Source organism: Fundulus heteroclitus, chromosome 1, assembly GCF_011125445.2.
Source record: "Fundulus heteroclitus isolate FHET01 chromosome 1, MU-UCD_Fhet_4.1, whole genome shotgun sequence".
In the NCBI taxonomy this organism is placed as follows: domain Eukaryota; kingdom Metazoa; phylum Chordata; class Actinopteri; order Cyprinodontiformes; family Fundulidae; genus Fundulus; species Fundulus heteroclitus.
Window position 1 is genome coordinate 39,165,724 of NC_046361.1, and position 19,194 is coordinate 39,184,917.

The window sequence follows — 19,194 nt, forward strand, 5'->3', positions numbered from 1 at the left end:
GCTGCATTTAGAAAGCAAAAAGCCTCTGGCCGTCCCCGCTGTCTGTGTACTCCTTCGCCGTCCTCCTACTTTATGATCAGCCTCGCTGCTGGTCCCAGGCTGGACAGGTGATTGCACATATTTGTGTTTCCAGGCGGTGGTTTGCTTCCTACGTCTCTCTGTCGGCCGGTTGATGGACTGAAAACCTCCTCAGGCTCTATTTGTCTTTATGCTCGGTGGGAATGAACAGAAAAGATTTATGGAAAGTTGTTTTATGTCGACTTGACTCACAAGAATAAAAGACTTCGGTTTCACTGACACTTCCTGATGAAAATCTAAAAATAAAAGCACTTCCTGTTTCGTCCAGTCAGACGTTTGAATCTCATTTACTTATTTACTTACTACACCTTTCCTTCTTCATTATGTTGTAATTTATACCTTAAAGTTGAACATATTTACTGTTTAGAGTTTTTAAATGTGGATTTAGAAAATAGTTTCCCAGTGTTACCAGATTTAGAGTAACATATAATGAAGGAGTGGACAATATGAAGACAGGGATAAACATGTGTTACCGTAGTTTTACACCTCACTAATTTTCAAAATAATATTAAGCAGCCTTTAGCAGTTTTCCTGCACGCTGAACGAAAAGTTAAAAGATGAATACATATTTTTAAATGAAAATTAATAGATTGAAAGATAATTATCAAATATTCATGGAAATAATTTGGTCCAAAGGACAAAAACGTGCAGGTTTGGCTTCCTGACCTATAGCGATGCAGAGCTACAGTTGACCTAGATGTTTGTTTTATTGTTGTATTTCTACCAACTATCGTCTTAAAGCAGATTTCTCTCTATTCTTTGAAATCAGACACGAAACAGACACACAGTAAAGCTGTGGAGCACAGGCTTAAGGTTCTACAACTTCATCACAAGACCAGATAAGCTGTTGATTCCTGCATCTTTTTAGTGTTATTAATATTATCATTATTATTATTTTTATTAGAAAACTGAACGTGGATTCCTGCTTGAACATTTCTGTCAGTTTTTGATAAACGAAGCTCAATAGTAACCAGGCATCAATGCATAAGGAGGAGCTGGTAGAGGGTTGGCTTTCTTTAGAGGTTCCCCAGCCATAAACTAAAGAATCAACTGAAGAAGGCACCTCCTAAGTATTTCACTTTATCAAATGGAAAGTTTTAATTCAAAAAAAGAAAAAAAGAAGCCCACATCTTCCTCCATTGTTTAAATGAGGAGCCATTTGCTAAAAGTTATCAAATATCGGAGCCCTCACTTCCTCAGCCTGAGATCGAGTTAATCTAAACGAGTCAATTAGCTGTTAGATTTTCACTGTCAGCTTTTAACGAGTTTTTGAATGATGTGGTGAAAAAAAGCCTTAGGTGACATCTTCTCGTCTCCTTCTGAATATCCTTTTTCAGTCCTTTAAACCTTTTCTTTACAGTGTTTCTCCTTTACGGCACAACAGACTGAAGCTCAATGAACGAGTAACAAAGAGAAACGGGTAAAAATCTGCTTATCTATGCTTCCTTTGTTGATGAAGCCACCTATAGAGCAACTCTCTTCTCCTTTTCTCTAACATAGAAAGTACTCCTGGTTCAATGTGAGCTTCTGTGCTTTCTGTGTCTCTGCTCTGTCTTCTCTAAGCCCCAGTGGGTGGAGGCAGATGAGCGTTCACACTGAGCCTGGTTCTGGTTCTGCTGGAGGTTCTCCTCCCTGTTAAAGGGGAGTTTTCCTCTCCACTGTCGCTTCATGCATGCTCAAAGGTAAACGTGGTCTTGCTTTCGTCACAGCTGGAAAAATGTCTGTTTTCACTGCACAGCTGACTGGTGTTGACGTCTAATTTCACCCCCGGATTGGTGGCGCTGTCTTTCCAATATGGAGCCAAAGGGCCGATATGGTGGGGGCCACCAGGGCCACTTGGGTTGGAATATTAGGATGAAAGTCTTTTTTATCATTGAAGCTGGAAAAGGTTCAGGAAAGCGAAGCAGCGGGGGTAGTACACTGCAAAAACAGAACTAAAAATAAGTCGAATTTTCTTGAAATTAGTGCATTTATCCTTGATTTTAGCAGGTAAATAAGATGATCTGCCAATGGAGTGAGTAAAATAAGTTAATTAGACATCCTGCACTTGAAATAAGATGATAGAGATGAGTTGTTCCTATTTTAAGTGTAAAAATCTCATTCCATTGGCAAATCATCTTATTTACCTGCTCAAATCAAGGACAAATGCACCAATTTCAAGAAGATTTGACTTATTTTTAGTTTTGTTTTTGCAGTGATATACTGTCGATGTTCTGTGGTGTGGTCGCACATGGATTTAAAATTTCAGCCCGATTCGGATTTGAACGATGCCTCTCCGGCTAAAGGTCACGTTTAAATGTAGAAAGCAGGCAGAGATTTTACGCTTGGGTTTCAGAAAGTTCAGTTAAAGTCCGTGGAAGCCACTTTTGAGGCTTTTTAACAATAAGACGCTCTCCGTAACGAATGCTGATGTGTTTCATTGTTCCTCTGATGCTGGGCGCAGGGCAGAGCAGCAGCTTTAAGCCGTTTTGCATTCCCCTCGTGGTTTCTCTGTGACAGAACCAGCGGCTGGGAGTCCGCCAGCCCGGCTCGGTGGAAGGAGCTCGCTGGCACTGCGGCGGCGCCGGGACACGCCAAGCCTCTCCAGCGCCGTCACCCAGGCTCCGTGTGCAGTCCTAGCCGCTCGCCGCCTCCTCAACCACAGCCATCAAGGCAATCCTGCAGCTTCCCCTCCTCCTCCTCCTCCTCCTCCTCCGCTCCGCCCAACCCCCATCCTGCTCACAGCGTGTTTCTGGATGTTTGGCTCAGATTTATCTGTGCCGCCCTTAGAATAGATGTAATATACATATGTTCTGGTTTTACCAGAGCAGTTTCTGGTTTCTGTGTCTTAAACACGGAAGCTTTGGTCATTTTTCTTTTGTTTTGACTTAATTCTTCATGAAAAAATCTAAAGTTTGTGAATTAAAAAGTTACATAGGCAGCCATTTTCTAAAATAAAATAAAATAAAGATTGGCCGACTAATCAGTGGTGAATATAAGCATTAGTGTCACCCACACACAGCTCAGATCAAGCAGTTTAATTTAGATTTGTATTAGCATACATAATGTTGCAATCAGCTAATTAGACATGGGTTTATTTATGTTTGATTTAGTGTTAATCTTCTTGTTTTTGGCTGTTTTTAAGGAGGAGTGAAATTATTTTAAAAGATTGCGCTTTTGCTGTTGGATCCGTTGACTTAAAACTTTATTTAAAACTTTTTTTGGCTTTTTTCTAAAAGACGATTGAAACACAAACTGCTGAAGACCCTTTCAGACCTAAACATGGTAGTTTAACCTGAAATCCACTCATTTTAGTGCTTTAACTTTTTTTTTCTTTAACGATCTGCAGCTTTTATGATTGAACTGCTGGTTTTGTTCGTGAATGAGAGACGTGACTCCAGGATTTCCTCGTTCCCAGTGAGACCTACTTTGCTTGAAAAGAAACCGCAGCGGGGGGAACGCACTGCCCCGTGTTCACGGGTATATTTAGCCTCTCTTTTGTTGCCTTTTTGCTCCATGCTGTAATTTCCACGCGCACGCAGAAGTACGGGCACGCTTCTCGGTGATTGCTGCCTGGAGCTTTGATGTGCATTAGTGAGGAGAGGAGCTGGTATTTATAACCACTCGCTATCATTCCTGCATCCAAGGTCAGCCGGCTGGTGAGAATCTGCTTCCGTTCTTAGATGGGCTTCATTGATCAATCCTCCATTATACGTGTAGATGTGCCTGTGGAGTCCATCGTGGCTCGCTGAGCAGCCTGAGCTCTGCATGCTGCTGCTCGCTGTCTGTGTTCAATAATCTTCCAGTAAACACTCTGCAAACAGCTCCTGTTACACCAGACCCGCAGGGTCACTGCTCCTTTCTTCTGGGCCTTTGCCATCATGTGTTGTGATATTTTACATTTAATATTTGATATATTTCGTTTGGTTTTATTAATTAAAAGCTCTGGTGCACAATATTTAGGACACTTTATGGAAAAACACCGAATGATTTTTGTTTTTCCTTAAAGTCCGACTGCAGTTAGGCGTGGACAATAATTTGATATCAATATATATCGCAATATAACTTTATTAAATAAAGGTGATTTATTTCACGGCATTTCAATACACATTACGGTGTATGGTTCCAGGTTTTATGTTCTATTTTTCAAAGCAAATATTAAAAAAAAAATTATATTGGAGGAGTTTTATAAACATTGAAAAATAATTGTCATAACTTTGTAGAGGGATCTGTTGTGGGAGTTCTTGGCATACTTCCTGAAGCTTTTATTTTGTTAATTTCGGTCGATACAAATATAATTACGGTATCGATATAAAGAAATATATGGTCCAGCCCTAACTGCGTGTTATTAGGAATGTTGTTCGCCATAGAGACGGAGGTTTATATCTAATTACATTGTGTTTCTTACCCGCAGGGTCCCTGCTCCTTTCTTCTGGGCCTTTGCCATCATGTGTTGTGATATTTTACATTTAATATTTGATATATTTCGTTTGGTTTTATTAATTAAAAGCTCTGGTGCACAATATTTAGGACACTTTATGGAAAAACACCATGATTTTTGTTTTTCCTTAAAGTCCGACTGCAGTTAGGCGTGGACAATAATCTCATATCAATATATATCGCAATATAACTTTATTAAATAAAAGTGATTTTTTTTTTTTTTTTTTTTTTTTTTCACCGCTTTTCAATACACATTATGGTGTATGGTGACAGAATTTGTCACCGACTGATGTTCCGGGTTTTATGTTTTATTTTTCAAAGCAAATCTAAGAAATTTTTTTATATTGGAGGAGTTTTATAAACATTGAAAAATAATTGTCATAAGTTTGTAGAGGGATCTGTTGTGGGAGTTCTTGGCATACTTCCTGAGGCTTTTATTTTGTTAATTTCGGTCGATACAAATATAATTACGGTATCGATATAAAGAAATATATCGTCCAGCCCTAACTGCGTGTTATTAGGAATGTTGTTCGCCGTAGAGACGGAGGTTTATATCTAATTACATTGTGTTTCTTACCCGCAGGGTCCCTGCTCCTTTCTTCTGGGCCTTTGCCATCATGTGTTGTGATATTTCACATTTAATATTTGACATATTTCGTTTGGTTTTATTAATTAAAAGCTCTGTTGCGCAATATTTAGGACACTTTATGGAAAAACACCTAATTATTTTTGTTTTTCCTTAAAGTCCGACTGCATTTAGGCGTGGACAATAATCTGATATCTATATATTGCAATATAACTTTATTGAATAAAAGTGATGATATTCACGGCATTTCAATACACATTACGGTGTATGGTTAAAGAATTTGTCACCGACTGACGTTCCGAGTTTTATGTTTTAATTTTCAAAGCAAATATAAGAATTTTTTTTAAATTGGATGAGTTTTATAAACATTGAAAAATAATTGTCATAACTTTGTAGAGGGATCTGTTGTGGGCGTTCTTGGCATACTTCCTGAGGCTTTTATTTTGTTAATTTCGGTCGATACAAATGTAATTATCAGAATCAGAATCAGACATACTTTAATAATCCCAGAGGGAAATATACGATATCGATATAAAGAAATATATGGTCCAGCCCTAACTGCGTGTTATTAGGAATGTTGTTCGCCGTAGAGACGGAGGTTTATATCCAGTTAGATTGTGTTTCTTCCCCCTCTGCCTTTGCAGGGTTGTACGGTAGCCCTGAAGGTACAAACCAAACCCAGGCCGTCTTCAGTAGGTGTATTTAGTGCCGTCCTGAGGTAATCAGTGTAACCAGGTCAGATATTAATGCAGAAAAATGAAAAGGGGCTATACACAGCTGACTGACAGCTAACAGTAAATAAGACATTTGATAGCTTGAAACTAGAATCCAGCCTTTAGGCGTGTTTCTGTCATACTACCCAAAACATTTTTCCCCAGAACTTTCTTACCCGGAACCTTAAATCTCGCTCGTTCTGTTTGTTGTGTTGGACTCTGGAGCTTTCTGTGTCAATTCTGTCCACTAATGTCGAGGCGGTTGCTTCTCCTCAGTAGCCGGTTGCTTGCAGGAGTGTTTCCAGCAATATTTGGGAGAGAGGGATTAAATAAAATGCTCCTCTGGAAAATGTATTTACTTTATTTTTCTCCACAACATTGTTTTGCTGATATTAAACCTCGGGTAATAGTCATCACTAGGGGTGGGTGTTGCCAAAGAAGTCACGATTCGATTCGAATCGCGATTCACATGCCACGATCCGATTCTATCACAATGCATCACGATACTTGAATTATTGCGATGTATTGCAATGCATTGGGATATTTTCACTGAATGCTGTGTATGATCTTGATCGTGTCTTCAATGATACATAACTGAAAGAAACTGAATTCATACATAGCTGTATTTATTGAAAAGACCTTTGGAGGTATTGCCATGAAAACAAATATTACTATTACTGGAGTGGACACACTGACAAAAAGTGCTTAGGATTTATAAAACTTAAAATAACAAAATAAGGATAATCAGTGCTGTTTACATGGCCTCAGTGGACCTTTAAACCAATGAAGTTGTATTCCACTTGTTTTTGGCTGATGTTCGGCAACCATTCATGCAAATTTATTTATTAGTTTTTTTTTATTAGTAATCGATACTTGGCGTCAAGAATCGATGAAGTAGATCGCGAAAATCAGTATCGCGATGCATCGTCATTACGATTATTTTGCACACCCCTAGTCATCACAGCACTTCACAAAGTAGCCGAGAACAGGTCCATGAGGAACCTCTCCGTCCTGCAACAGCGCACCACCAGGGGGCGATAATGTTGACATCAATGATCAAAAGAGTAGACTGATGGCTAAAGCAGAGCTAGGCTAAAGATCGTTCTCCGTTACTCGTTAACGTCTCCGTCTTATGTCAAAACAGAGATGGAACAAAGCGAGACAGATCTGGAAAACTTCAATATGTGTTTTATTTTTTATTATTGTTGGCAAAGCAGGTTCTGCAGACCCCGAACCAGCAGGAGTAAATGCAGGAATTTCTTCGGATCGTCTTTGAGCCGAGGATTAACCCAGATTGTGGCGGCAGCGCTGTGTGTGGGAGTGAGGTTAAATAAACGACATTGTGCTGAAGAACGGACGAGTAACCCAGTTTAACGGGGTGACTCAGCTGAGCTCAGAGGAATAAAAGCTCTGGTTAAATTAACGAGAGACGTTCAACAGAAGGGTGTCTTGACTTGACATATCCAGTGAGAAATCAGGTTTAATGGTAGATAAAACAGGCAGTGATTCAGCTGCATTCACTGCACCACAGCTGCTAACTGCCTTTAAATGATGTAATGTTTTCATTTAATCATGTGTTGCCGGTCCAGTTCAGGAGAACTGAAATCCGTGCCAGTGCCTTGCTGGCCTGCAGCCACCGAATCAGGCAGGTCTTATCCGCTCTAATGACTCCTCAGGATGCGTCAGTCGGATCTGAGCCCACAGCGACACACCCACCTGTCACGCTCGCAGACACTCGCTCAGGGACACACCTGGATCTCAGCCCGGCCGCCCGGTGCCCCGCGGCCCGGTGCCCCGCGGCGTGGCGCGCTCCCGGGCAGCCGGTGCCGCTCGGATCTGTGGAGGATGCGGACAGAAAGGCTTATCTCTGCACACAGTCGGCGTGTGGATTAACGTGGTTACACGGCGGACCGTCTGCAGCGAGAAGGTTGGCCGGTCTTTGTTTTGGGTCGCTCAGAGAAACGGATGCAGGAAGTTTACTACAGCAGCAGCAGCAGCGTCTGAAACAATAAACCGCTCCGTGGTAGCAGAACATTAGTCCAGGACAAGGTTCTGCTTTTGGACCATGTTGCATAATGACCTTTGCTGTTTTTTTCACCACTTAATTTGATTTTATACGTATTTTTCAGGTCTGGATAAGTAGAGACGATGAAGATAAAGTAGAATATTTGCAGTTTCAGTCTTTCTTTTCAACATGTAAAGCAGGGGTGTCAAACTCATTTTGGTTGAGGGGCCGCATTCAGCTTAATCTGATCTCAAGAGGGCCACACGAGTAAACTCATTGCAAGAATTAAATAGAACTAATAAAAGTGGACTTGTTGTTTATTTTCATATTAAATGAATTTCACTTTTACACAATATATTATGAATAACCTCAGCATTTTTAAGAAAAGTATGTGCAATTTCAACAATACTTTTACTCAGTTAAACATTTACTTGTGCATTATGCATAAGAACTGATCACAGTGATTATACAATGTTGAAAAACATTTATTTACATTTTTTGGAACTTAAAAACACTGTCCTGCATGACAAAATACATCATACAGATAAAAATTAAGAAATAATTTAAATTTTTCCACACCTGAAGCTTAATCTGCTAATTAAAACACAGCGCCCCTCGTGGACAATATAGGAACTGCATATTTTCAATAAAATGAAGAACACGTTTTTTTCAATAATTGTTTTATCATTCTTTCTTTTATCTCCTCTTTCTTTCACCTTTTCTTTTTTTCTTCTTGTTCTTCCTTTCCTCTCCTACTTTCCCATTGTAGTGTCCATATCATTTGAAATATTCCCCGCATGAAACATAATAAAACTATTCACATTCATAAATCAAGCGGAGCACTATGGCAAAAGCCGTTCTGCTCCACTTGTGAAAGTCAAATCTGATGAGCTCTTTTTGGCATTTAGACAACAATTCTTATTGCCACATTGCCAGACAGGACACTGGGGGAAAAAAAAATATATATATATTTTTTTTTTTTTTAATAATGATAATGCATTTAGCCACCGGGCTGGACTAAATTGTTCGGCGGGCCGCATCCGGCCCGCGGGCCGTATGTTGACACCCCTGATGTAAAGGGTCCAAACATGGATACCTCCGTTCTTCTTTCCTTCCTTCTGTCAGTCCATCCGTATTTAAAGCCTGATCTCATCCATCCTCAATTCACGGTAAAAGTTTGTGTCTATAATCTGAAAATAGCCTAAAAGAGACGAAGCACGGTTTATTTTGGAAGGGTAGAAAGTTCAGAAACCGAGAAGAGGAACTCACCTCGCCGTCTTCTTCTCTAATCTGGTTGAACTTTAACTCCTGGTTACGTTAGCTGTTTTTATACCGCCCCTGTATTTTGTTAATAGGAAGCTGTAAAAATATATTCTGCGTGCTTTTGACTTTAAAATCAACATGTTCTACATGTGCAGTTATGTTCTTCCCTTAACTTGGAGATATGAGTCTAATATTACTCCCTCCTTTAAAAAGAAAAACATCCCCAGCAACTCCTGAGGCCCCACAGATTAGAAAATATTCACAGTCATCCTCAGTCACAGGCTCAGCTTGCATAAAGTGATCCAGGAGGTCACAGAACAAAAGATAAAGCTCGACTGCCTCGTTTAGGGTCAGAGTGTAAAGCTTTGACTGGTCAGTATGACTGGAAAAGCTCTGTATAAGTTCAGTCCATTTACATTTACCATTCAGAAGCTGTGCGTCCTGATTCATCTGGTGTAAAACTACGAACATTTCAGAAAAACGTTGTACCAATAATCAAACACGGCGGAGGTAGTGTCATGATCCGGGGCTTTGATGCTTCACAGTCTGGAGGACTTTCTGGTGGAACCATTCATTCTGAATGTCCGGCCTTTGGTTCATGAAATTATGCCTAACCACAGTCGTGGCCTAGTCAAAGTCTGGGTTTGAATCCTAACATCAAATGGAGATGTAGGAGTGTGGCCTTAAACTGGTCGTTCATGTTTAAAGGTCCACTAATGGGGCCAAATTAAAACAATTTGGCCCTAGATCCCTCCAGAGAGACATAATAAATGAATGAGCAGTTGTAGGAAACACAGGTTGGCAGCTGTTCCCACCAAGTTAGGTTTGGGTTTAGTTGCTTTTCCACTTTAGTTTTCAGTTGAGTTGGTTACTATTTACTCTGGTAATGTTTTTCAGAAATTAAAACCTGTTTGGTGGCAGCGTGATTATAAAGACAACCCTGTCTTGGTGTAAAGGTTTTATTTAGTCAGGAAAGACAATCAAACTTTAATTGGTTTTCTTTACAAGCAACTGTAAAATAAAATAAATGTATTTATTACTTCAATCACTATTAGCTCGTATGAAATGTGCAGAAATTATCGATTTATGACAATACAAATCGTATCACACTTTAAGGATTTTCCTCTGAATGACCTGGATTAGTGGACTTTAAAGGCAAAATAAATTGTGAATTTAACTTCTTTACATTTCATATTTGGACATACTTTAAATATAGACTCAATCTTGAAAAGTGTTTTTTTTTTTTTGTGTGTGTTTGTGAAAGGTTGTGCAATCTTGGGCGCCCTCTGCTGTCTTGGAGGATCTAAACAGCACCTTAGTTTGGTTTAGTAAAGCAGGCTCAGTTTAATTTGACCAAAAACTCAACATGTTCATTTTGCTCCATAGCACAAAGCTTAGAAAATCAAATCAAGTATGTTTTTAAAACTCATACATAATCTAAATCCTCCTAAATATTAGAGTCTGTATTTTAGTCCCAAAGCTGAGCTCACAGGGCGGCTGATGCAGCGTCGGGTCATTTCGCATAAAGATGGCCGCAGCGATGGCCTCACATTTTCCTCTGTCTGTGTTGCAGATGAGAACAATGTCTGATGAGGCAGAACAGAGAACGTGTGATGAGGATTTTGGTTCCGAGGAGGAGGAGGGCGAGGAAGGTGATGTGGAGTCCTACCTGGAGGACAACAGCAGCGAGCTGGTGGACCGACTCAGAGAGCTGGAGGTGAGTTAATAAGACAGAAGGGCTGTGCATTAAAATAAAGATTAATAACAATGTTTTTCAAAACGATTTAATATCAATATTCTGGTTTTCAATATTGATATACCTCCCAACCTCTAGGGGGCGATATCACAGTGAGGAAGAGCAAGTGAGACGAATTTGTGAAACAGCCGACAGGATTTTAGAAGCGCCTTCGTCCCTAAAATCAGACGTTTGGCACATTTTTTGGTTTCTGTAATAAACGCATTGAACCAAATGCACTTTATGTTCCTGTTAATATATCAGTGTTCAATAAATTGAACATAAATGTAATATGTGACTGGTTTTGGTGATTGAATGGCTGAGCGTTCATTTGAAAGTAATAAATATCGATTTTGGAGTCAAATCAAATCAAGCTGAGCTATTTATCTAAAATCTTATCATATCCTTATCATATGTATGGAGAATCGTATCGAATCGGCTCGTCCTAGATGATACCCAGCCCTACACAGAAGTGAAGAACTTGCTGAAGATTCTCAGTCATCCAGGTCATGATCCATCCAAAGAAGGTTAAAAAAATAAAACATCTGGACTTTTATTCTGAAGCTGAAGACGTTTCGCTTCCCATCCAGGAAGCTTCATAGACCTGCAGGCTCTAACGAGGCCTCGTTAGAGCCTGCAGGTCTATGAAGCTGGAACTCCTCACTACTCCAGACATTTTGAACTGAGAAGGCTTCCTGGATGTGAAGAGAAACGTCTTCAGCTTCAGAATAGAAGTCCAGTTGTTTTATTTTTTTAACCTTCTTTGAATTGGCTGGACCTCCTCAGATCAAAGCCATCAGGGCAAAAGAGGAAGAGGAGAAAGAGGAGAGGGGGAAGAACAGAAAGAAGATCCCGGGGGTTGAGATGGAGTCAGATAATCGGTTGTGGCGCCCCCTAAAGAGAGCAGAGAGCTATTATTTTCAGACTTATTCCCATGTTGTTTATGTAATAAATGTTTTCTCCATAACTATATTTATTGGCTGCTTTTTGTTCACTTCTTGCAGCGCCACCATGTTTCTGTAAGGTTGGGTTATCTCCCTGACAGAACGCGCATGGTCTCTATCTGACGAGTCTGCGTCCTCAACCCGTAATAAACCTCCGATTTTTAACCCGTTTCTTCGCCGATTTGCAGGCAGAGAACTCGGCTCTGATGTTGGCGAATGAGAGCCAGAGGGAAGCTTACGAGCGATGCTTGGATGAGGTGAGAAACGGATCGCCGTGCGCTCCGACAAACGCAGCGACGCGGAAATGTCTCCCCGCTAACGGGTTTTCTCCTTCGTTAACAGGTGGCCAATCACGTGGTCCAAGCTCTGCTGAATCAGAAGGTAACGTGAAACTTCCGCTTGTCTCGTGTCTGAGCGTCTGCGCCTTGACTCTGGCTCGGCTGTAAACATGGCCTCCCTGTGATCCGTCTCTGAGCAGGATCTGCGGGAGGAGTGCATCAAGCTGAAGATGTTGGTGTTCGACCTGGAGAGGCAGAACCGGGCCCTTTGTGAGCTCTTCCAGCAGAAGCTGCCCAACCATCCCACCGCTCACTACCAGGTAACTCAGCTCACAGTTTAACGCAGCAAAACAAATGCTAGAAATGTTTATTGGAGTATTTTGACTCAGAGCTTTGAAGATGCAAATCATCTCTTATATATTCTGTGATGGTGCCGTCAGGTATGGAAGGTCCACAAACGGGATTTTAACAGTCAGTCTGGAATATCTTCTGCTTTCTTCTATCAGGCAAAGAAGTGAAGATGTTTTTACTTCATTTTTGTTCCACAAACTAATAACAACCAAAAATATTTGAGATGCATGTTTTTTTCCCCCAGCTCATAAACCGAGATTTAGGCGCTGAATACAGAGTTGTCTGCACCATTAATATAGAAATCAAACTAAATTTAAGAAGCTGGATCTGTTAGATGTTCTTGGCCGTACAGCCGGGTTCTTAAACCAAATTTTAAATATATCCTCCCTTCACATCCTGGAGCGTAGATTGTTGCTCAGTGGGAAAAGTTCACATAAAAAAATATAAAAGATTTCACAGTAACATAAAAGTAGCACCATAGGCCCATTTGAACAGTTTATTCGCAAAAAAAAAAAACACTTTAAACTCTCATCATTCTGCATCACTTTTTCTCTTTCTGGACATTTCTGGGTTGTTTTAATGTATTATGGGAAAAACTGACATCTAGTGGCAGGATGCTGGTACTACACAGTTAAAATAACGTTTTAGCCACTTTACACAATTTAAAAGGATACATATATGCCTCTACTTTATGTCATTATATGCCTTATTTGGCTCTTGAGGGCCGTAAAAATTGCCTTGATGTGCTGGATTCGGCCCGCAGACCTTGAGTTTGACGCATGTGCTCTAGATCATCCAGAGTCCAGTTATTTCTCACGTGGAGGGTGGGAGGGGTGTGTGGTCAATTAAGGGGGACCTTATTTGATCAGACAATTAAGGTGTTTCCACTGTTTAACTTTTTCACATTTCTAATTCACTGAATTTTGTGGTTTTACTATCTGTGAGCTATTATAATCAAAATTACAAGTAAGTACACTTTTTTTATATGGCACCTTTCACAGGATAAAAACCACAAAGTGCTTCACACTGCAAAAACGGAACTAAAAATAAGTAAATGTTTCTTGATATTTGTGTATTTGTCCTTAATTTGAACAAGTAAATAATATTATCTGCCAATCGAATGAGATTTTGCACTTAAAATAGGAGCAACTCATCTCCAGCATCTTATTTCAAGTATATCTAATTATCTTATTTTAGGGATCAAAATACTCATTTCACTGGCAGATAATGTTATTTAGCGGCTGATCCAGAAAAATCAGTCAAATCATGGACAGAAAAACTCATTACAATTCTTTTTACTTATTTCTAATTCCATTTTCAGTGCACAAACAACCACAAAATAAAAAATACGAAAGATAAAACAGCGTAAATGCAACATCATAGCATAAAACTAGTTTAAAAACAAGTTAAAAGCCATTCAGTTGGTCTTCAGCTGCTTCTTAAAGGAACGAACAGAGTCAAAACAGCGTAAAGGCGACGCCTTCCACAGTCTGAGGGCCACAGCTTTAAAAAAATTTAATTAGTTCCTGGAACCTTTAAGAGCCTTTAACTGGAGGATCTAAAGCTACGAGAAGGGGAATATGTTTGTAAAAGGTTGATAATATAAGCCGAATCTTGGCCACTCAGGGCTGTAAAAGTCAAAATGTAAAAAGACTAAAATGAAAATAAAATACTTAAAATGAACTCTAAAATGTGCCGGTAGCCGATGTAAAGAGATTAAAACTGGGGTTATGTCTCTTTTTCTTGCAGCAGCATTCCGCACTAACTGCAGACGGCCGAGATCTGTCTTAGTCAAACATATAAATTGGCTGTTAGTCAAGACGAGATGAAATAAAAGCGTGAATAATCATCTCTAATTCAGCCTTTGACACCGAAGTTTGAAGCTTAGAAATATTTCTTAGCTGAAAGAAGCAGTTTTTGATTAATCTGTGAGAACGACGCTCTGGTAACACGGCAGAATCAAAGAATCAAGGCTTTAAGTATTTCACTGCATGTAATTAACTCATTAAATTAGTTTCACTTTCTGAACTGAGTGACAGCATATATTGAACTATTTAAGAACAGTCTGAAGTAAATTATCATTTATGCAGTATGGTTGGTGTTTAGTGCAGAATTAAATGTTTTAAAAAGTCACTGGGTGGTAAGTTGGTCGAGGCATTTGTTGTTTCAGCGTTAATTCATATTAGCTTTGATAGTCTGTTGATTATCTGTGATCTGTTTGCTATGAACATGAGATTAAATTAAATATTTCTTTATTTAACCCAAGTGGTTTGGCTATTTCAGCATTCACCAATATTATTTCTCATTGGGTGTTTTCCTCATGAACAGCTTCTGTGCAAAGTTGTTAACGTCTTCTGTCTGGTTTGTGTTCAGCAAGAGATGCGGCCGCCGCATAAAACCTATAAAACCTATAAAATTCAGATTGGCTGAAAAGATTACGTCACGATGAAGAGACTTGGTGTGTGTTGGTAGGGCTGGAACTCAGCAGGTTTTTTATTTCTCCAGTGTTTATTTATCAATCTGATGTTTAATATATATATATATTAGATATTAGTAAATTTGTGAGAGACAAAAATAAAAACACAAGTTTGCGCCCTTGCTTTAAAAAAAGGGGCCCCCTTTGGTGTAAACGTGTTAAAGGTGGCAGAGTTTATGAAACTAACTTCTAATTCAACCTCTGAGAGCTTTCCTTTCCATTGAGTTAAACGTGGAATCTAACCAGCAACCCGAGCTGCCGTGTTTTTGCTCCTACGGTCGTCAGAGTGAAGCGTCTGGCTGTTGTCTGCGTAGCGTAACCCTAATTGCCCGGCGGTTCTCCTCCTGCAGGTCCAGGCGGGACCCGTCCCAGACTACAATGCACAGCTGCACAATGACTCGGCCAAGCAGGCGGAGCCGGCCCAGACCGAAGCACAAGCCAAGGTGATTATCAGAGAACCCAGCAGCCCTGGGCGTTCAGCTCCAGCTGCTAATCTCTTTCACGCTGCCTTCCTGTACGCATGCCCTCAAAGGTCTCGGTGAACTGAATTGTTCGATTCGTTTAGGCGACCGTGTGTCGAACCTTAATCTCTCTCTTTCAAAAGGGAAACGGCCTCCGCACACAGCACGCCTCCCCGGGCCCCCGCGGCCCCGCCGCCTCCATGGAGGCCCTGTCTCCGTTCTTTAAGAAGAAAGCGCACATCCTGGAGGTCCTGCGCAAAATGGAGGAGACGGACCCCCTGAAGTTCCACCCGTCCACCACCAGCTTGTCGTTCTGCGACTACAGCCAGGTGCTGATGTCGACAGAGGCTGTTCTGGCCACCGCGGACCCCCACCCGGCCCCGTGCAAACCCAACCACGCGCACTGCCGCTGCTCCTGCGCCGACGCCGACGCGCACCAGCATGTCAATGGCAACGGGGCGGTGAAGCCCGAGGGAGCAAGCACATGCTGTCCGCACTGCAAAAGAAGTCCGGACAGCGCTCCGAACCCGTGCAACCACGTCTGTAGTCCTCCGAAAGCCAGCTCGTCCGCCCAGAGCCAAGCTGCTGCCGCCGCCGTGGGCGACTGTCACAGCAAGGCCAGGCCAGCGGAGTCCAAGCAGTGTCCTGTCACCAAAGCCCCCCAGAAGCCAGCAGCCGACTCGGAGACGGAGACGCTCCATCAGAGCCTGAAGGGGCCCGGAGCGGGACCGGACGGCTCTGAAGGTGGTGTTTCTGATCTGCCCAGTCCTGTGAAGGAGGTGCAGATCCCTCGCTGTGACACGGATCCAGGCGGCGGGATTCACAACGGCTTGGGTCCGTCGTCCAGCGCCGCTCTGAACGAGCCGTCGGCCGCGCCCGAGACAGACGCCACGGACCAGGAGGCTTCCGCTGTCCGAGCCGGCGCGTCCGTAAGCCCGAGTCCGTCCTGCCTCAGCGACGTCAAGGCCGCCGCCATCAACTCCCCGTCCAAGCTGCTCAAATTCCTGAAGATCCCGTCGATGGGGGACAAGGCCCAGGCGCCGAGCCCCGCGGTCCGCCTCAGCCCGCAGCTCACTCGCAACTCCAGAATCCCCTGTCGCACCAACAACTACGAGGTGTACCACTCTCCGGTTCCGTCCCGCAGAGCCACCACCACCGAGAGGTGCAAGCAGCCCCCTCCGCCGCCGTCCAGGTCCGAGTCCTACCCCGCCACGCACTCGGCGCCAACCTCCCCTCCGCAGCCCGAAGACGTTTGCTCTCCGCCCGCCAAGGAAATAAGCTACAGCAGTCTCTCCGCACCAAAAACCAGCGACGGCTCAAAGCTGGGACATCTGTCTGCTGCGTCCGCGGGCTCTCCCAGAGCGTCTCAGAAGGTCCCCCATTATGAAAACGTCCTGGATATGTCTGGCACCAGGGAGGAGGAACCGACCCGTGGTCACGAAAAAAGAAGCACGATTCCGTCTCAAACGAAGGCAAACGGCGGGGAGAGGAAGCTCGTTAAATCTCTACCAGAAAGTGTCCTGAATCCGTCCCCCCAGCGCAAGCAGTCGTCCTCATCGACGTCGGAGTCGACGTCGGACGACGACGAGGATTCGGACAGTCCGGTATGGGTCAACCATCACAGTTTGCCCAGCACAGCCGGCCTCAGCAAAGCTCAGAGCCAAGCCAGCTACCCGAGGACAAGAGACAAACACGCGGTGGACATCACAGAAGTCAACGCGCCGAGCTGTGAGGTCTCTCAGACGCCGCCTCCGCCTCCGGTCCGACGCAGCGACTCGTCGTCCATCCCCAAGAGGCCTAGCTCCGCGGCCGGGAGAACCCAGGCTGACTCCAGTCACCACGCTTTCAAAGACCGGCTGGCAGCGCTGGGCAAGCTGAGGAGCTCTGAGGACTTACACGCCAGGCCCGTCGACACCGGCACCGAGGCCGCCCATGGAGAGGAGAAGAGCAAGACGGCAGAGAGGTCCACGGAGGTCCACAAAGAGGAGCAGAGGCACTCAAAGTTCACAGACTCCTTGGACGGGAAACCTAAAACCAGCAGCGTCGGTTTGAAGTATCCCGCTTCGTCTCAGCTGTACGAACAGACCGGAAAATCTGGCAAACAAGAGCTGTGCGTGCCCAAGGCTGAGGGCTCCAAGAGCAAAATCGGCTTACCGTCCCCCAACACAGATGCTCCGCAGGTCCTACGCAACAACATCAACTGTCCTGGCTCCCTCAATCTAGCTTACAATGTCAAAGGGGGTCCCCAGAGTAGCAACAGTCCTAACAAGATCCCCTTAAAGTCGCCATCCAAGCCTTGCCCAGGAGTGTCCGTCCACCGAGGCGGGAAGCCTTCAGAGGCCCCGCGTTACTCGTCCAAGTCGGAGGAGAGGACTAAAATCAGCGGGAAAGGAAAGAAGAATCCCATGTATGGAGACAGCCTCCCGCCTCCTCCTCCGAGACCCCCGACGTCTGAGGCGGAGAAACCGCCGCAGCGGGCTCCCGCTCTGCAGTCCGCCATCGAGCAAAAGGTGATGAAGGGGATCGAGGAGAACGTCCTAAAGCTCCAGGAGCAGGACCGAGGTGGGCAGGGCGGCGAGGTCAAGCAGAAGGCCTCCAACGGCATCGCCAGCTGGTTCGGGCTGAAGAAGAGCAAGCTGCCCGCGCTGAGCCGCAAGACCGACGGCAGCAAAGCCAAGGACGAGAAGAAGGAGTGGAAGATAAACATCCCCTCGGTGGGCAGGGACTCCGCCAAGATGGCCAGCCGGTGCAAAGAAGGAGTGGAAGGTCTGAACATCTCAACCCTGATGGAGAAGGCCGAGGGCCTGAGGAGGGCCCTGGAGGAGGAGAGGGCCTACGTGGAGAGGTCTGGCAGGGGCCACTCCTGTGAGGTGGTGATGGACCAAGCTCAGGGACAGCTGGCTGTCATGTACAGAGGGGGACGCTCCGACAACTTCATGCAACAGCTGCTTAACAGGTGAGGGCTCCAAGATGGAGAGTTGGTTTGTAGAAATATAGCCTCAGCCAGCTTCAGCAATCTGGGGAATGAACTTTGTCTTTTTACTGGGATAAAAGCAGCTTCCGGTGATCCAGCACTTCTAGCGTTTTATATGGGGGGGGGTCACCGGTGGCCTCACAGGCTGATAATCCTTCAGATTGATCTAAAGACAGTTTGTGTGGCAATTCTTTGGTTAGTAATAACCTGAACAGATATCCTTCTTCTTTCTTTTACAAGCAATCCAAATATTCTCTCAACAAGCCTTAACCTCTTAGGTTTTAACATTTTTAAAGGTTATTTTCCTGTTTGTGGCTTTTATTCGCTTATTTAAAACAATTGGCACTTTTTAACAGTACATCACGCCTAGTTTCTGTGTGGAAATTTAAATAATGTTAATACAGCCTGAGCAGTTTTCCACCATCTTAAAACAGCAGGGATCGCATAGTTATTTTAAACCATTTCCATTAGGTATTTATTTACCTGGAAGTCCAGTTATTCACACTGAAGGCAGAGTTTCCTACAGTAAACGCCACATGAGAAATGTTCAGACTGGTTCAGACTGTCAGTCCATGAAATAACCTCAGCAAAAACACTCTGATCACACAGCCAAGAGTCACATCGTCTCCTTAATTTGACAGGTGATCAAAGCACCAACCAATGTTCAGTGGCGATACCACTATGCATAAAAAGGTGAAACTAAGCTGGTACTGCTTCTTATGGCTGGTGAAAACGAGTCTCCGTAGTGGATTTTCTGTCCTCTCTTACTTCATCTTTGCCGTCGTCCTCTGAAACGGCTCCGGGTCAATTTGCTCCTTTGCCACTTTGTACCCACTGTACCCAGCGATGCATTTCCATGTATCCCTTTGTCTTTCGCATTCCTACTTATGTATCTACCAGAGTCTGATCAA

The 19,194-nt window shown here is 43.4% G+C and overlaps 1 protein-coding gene across 3 annotated transcripts in view; it reads left to right on the forward strand.

Annotated features, from left to right (window-relative positions):
- nckap5l (NCK-associated protein 5-like) overlaps window positions 1–19,194 on the forward strand; it is a 64,236-nt gene that overhangs the window by 36,927 nt on the left and 8,115 nt on the right. For 2 of the 3 annotated variants that reach the window (XM_036142641.1, XM_036142644.1), the window contains exons 3-8: window positions 10,638–10,781; window positions 11,932–12,000; window positions 12,086–12,124; window positions 12,222–12,341; window positions 15,199–15,291; window positions 15,453–18,265. In XM_036142641.1, coding sequence (XP_035998534.1) covers window positions 10,638–10,781; window positions 11,932–12,000; window positions 12,086–12,124; window positions 12,222–12,341; window positions 15,199–15,291; window positions 15,453–18,265 — 3,278 coding nt within the window. Of the gene's footprint in view, window positions 1–9,942; window positions 10,782–11,931; window positions 12,001–12,085; window positions 12,125–12,221; window positions 12,342–15,198; window positions 15,292–15,452; window positions 18,266–19,194 lie in introns of those variants that run through there. The other variant, XM_036142635.1, reaches the window with a different exon arrangement.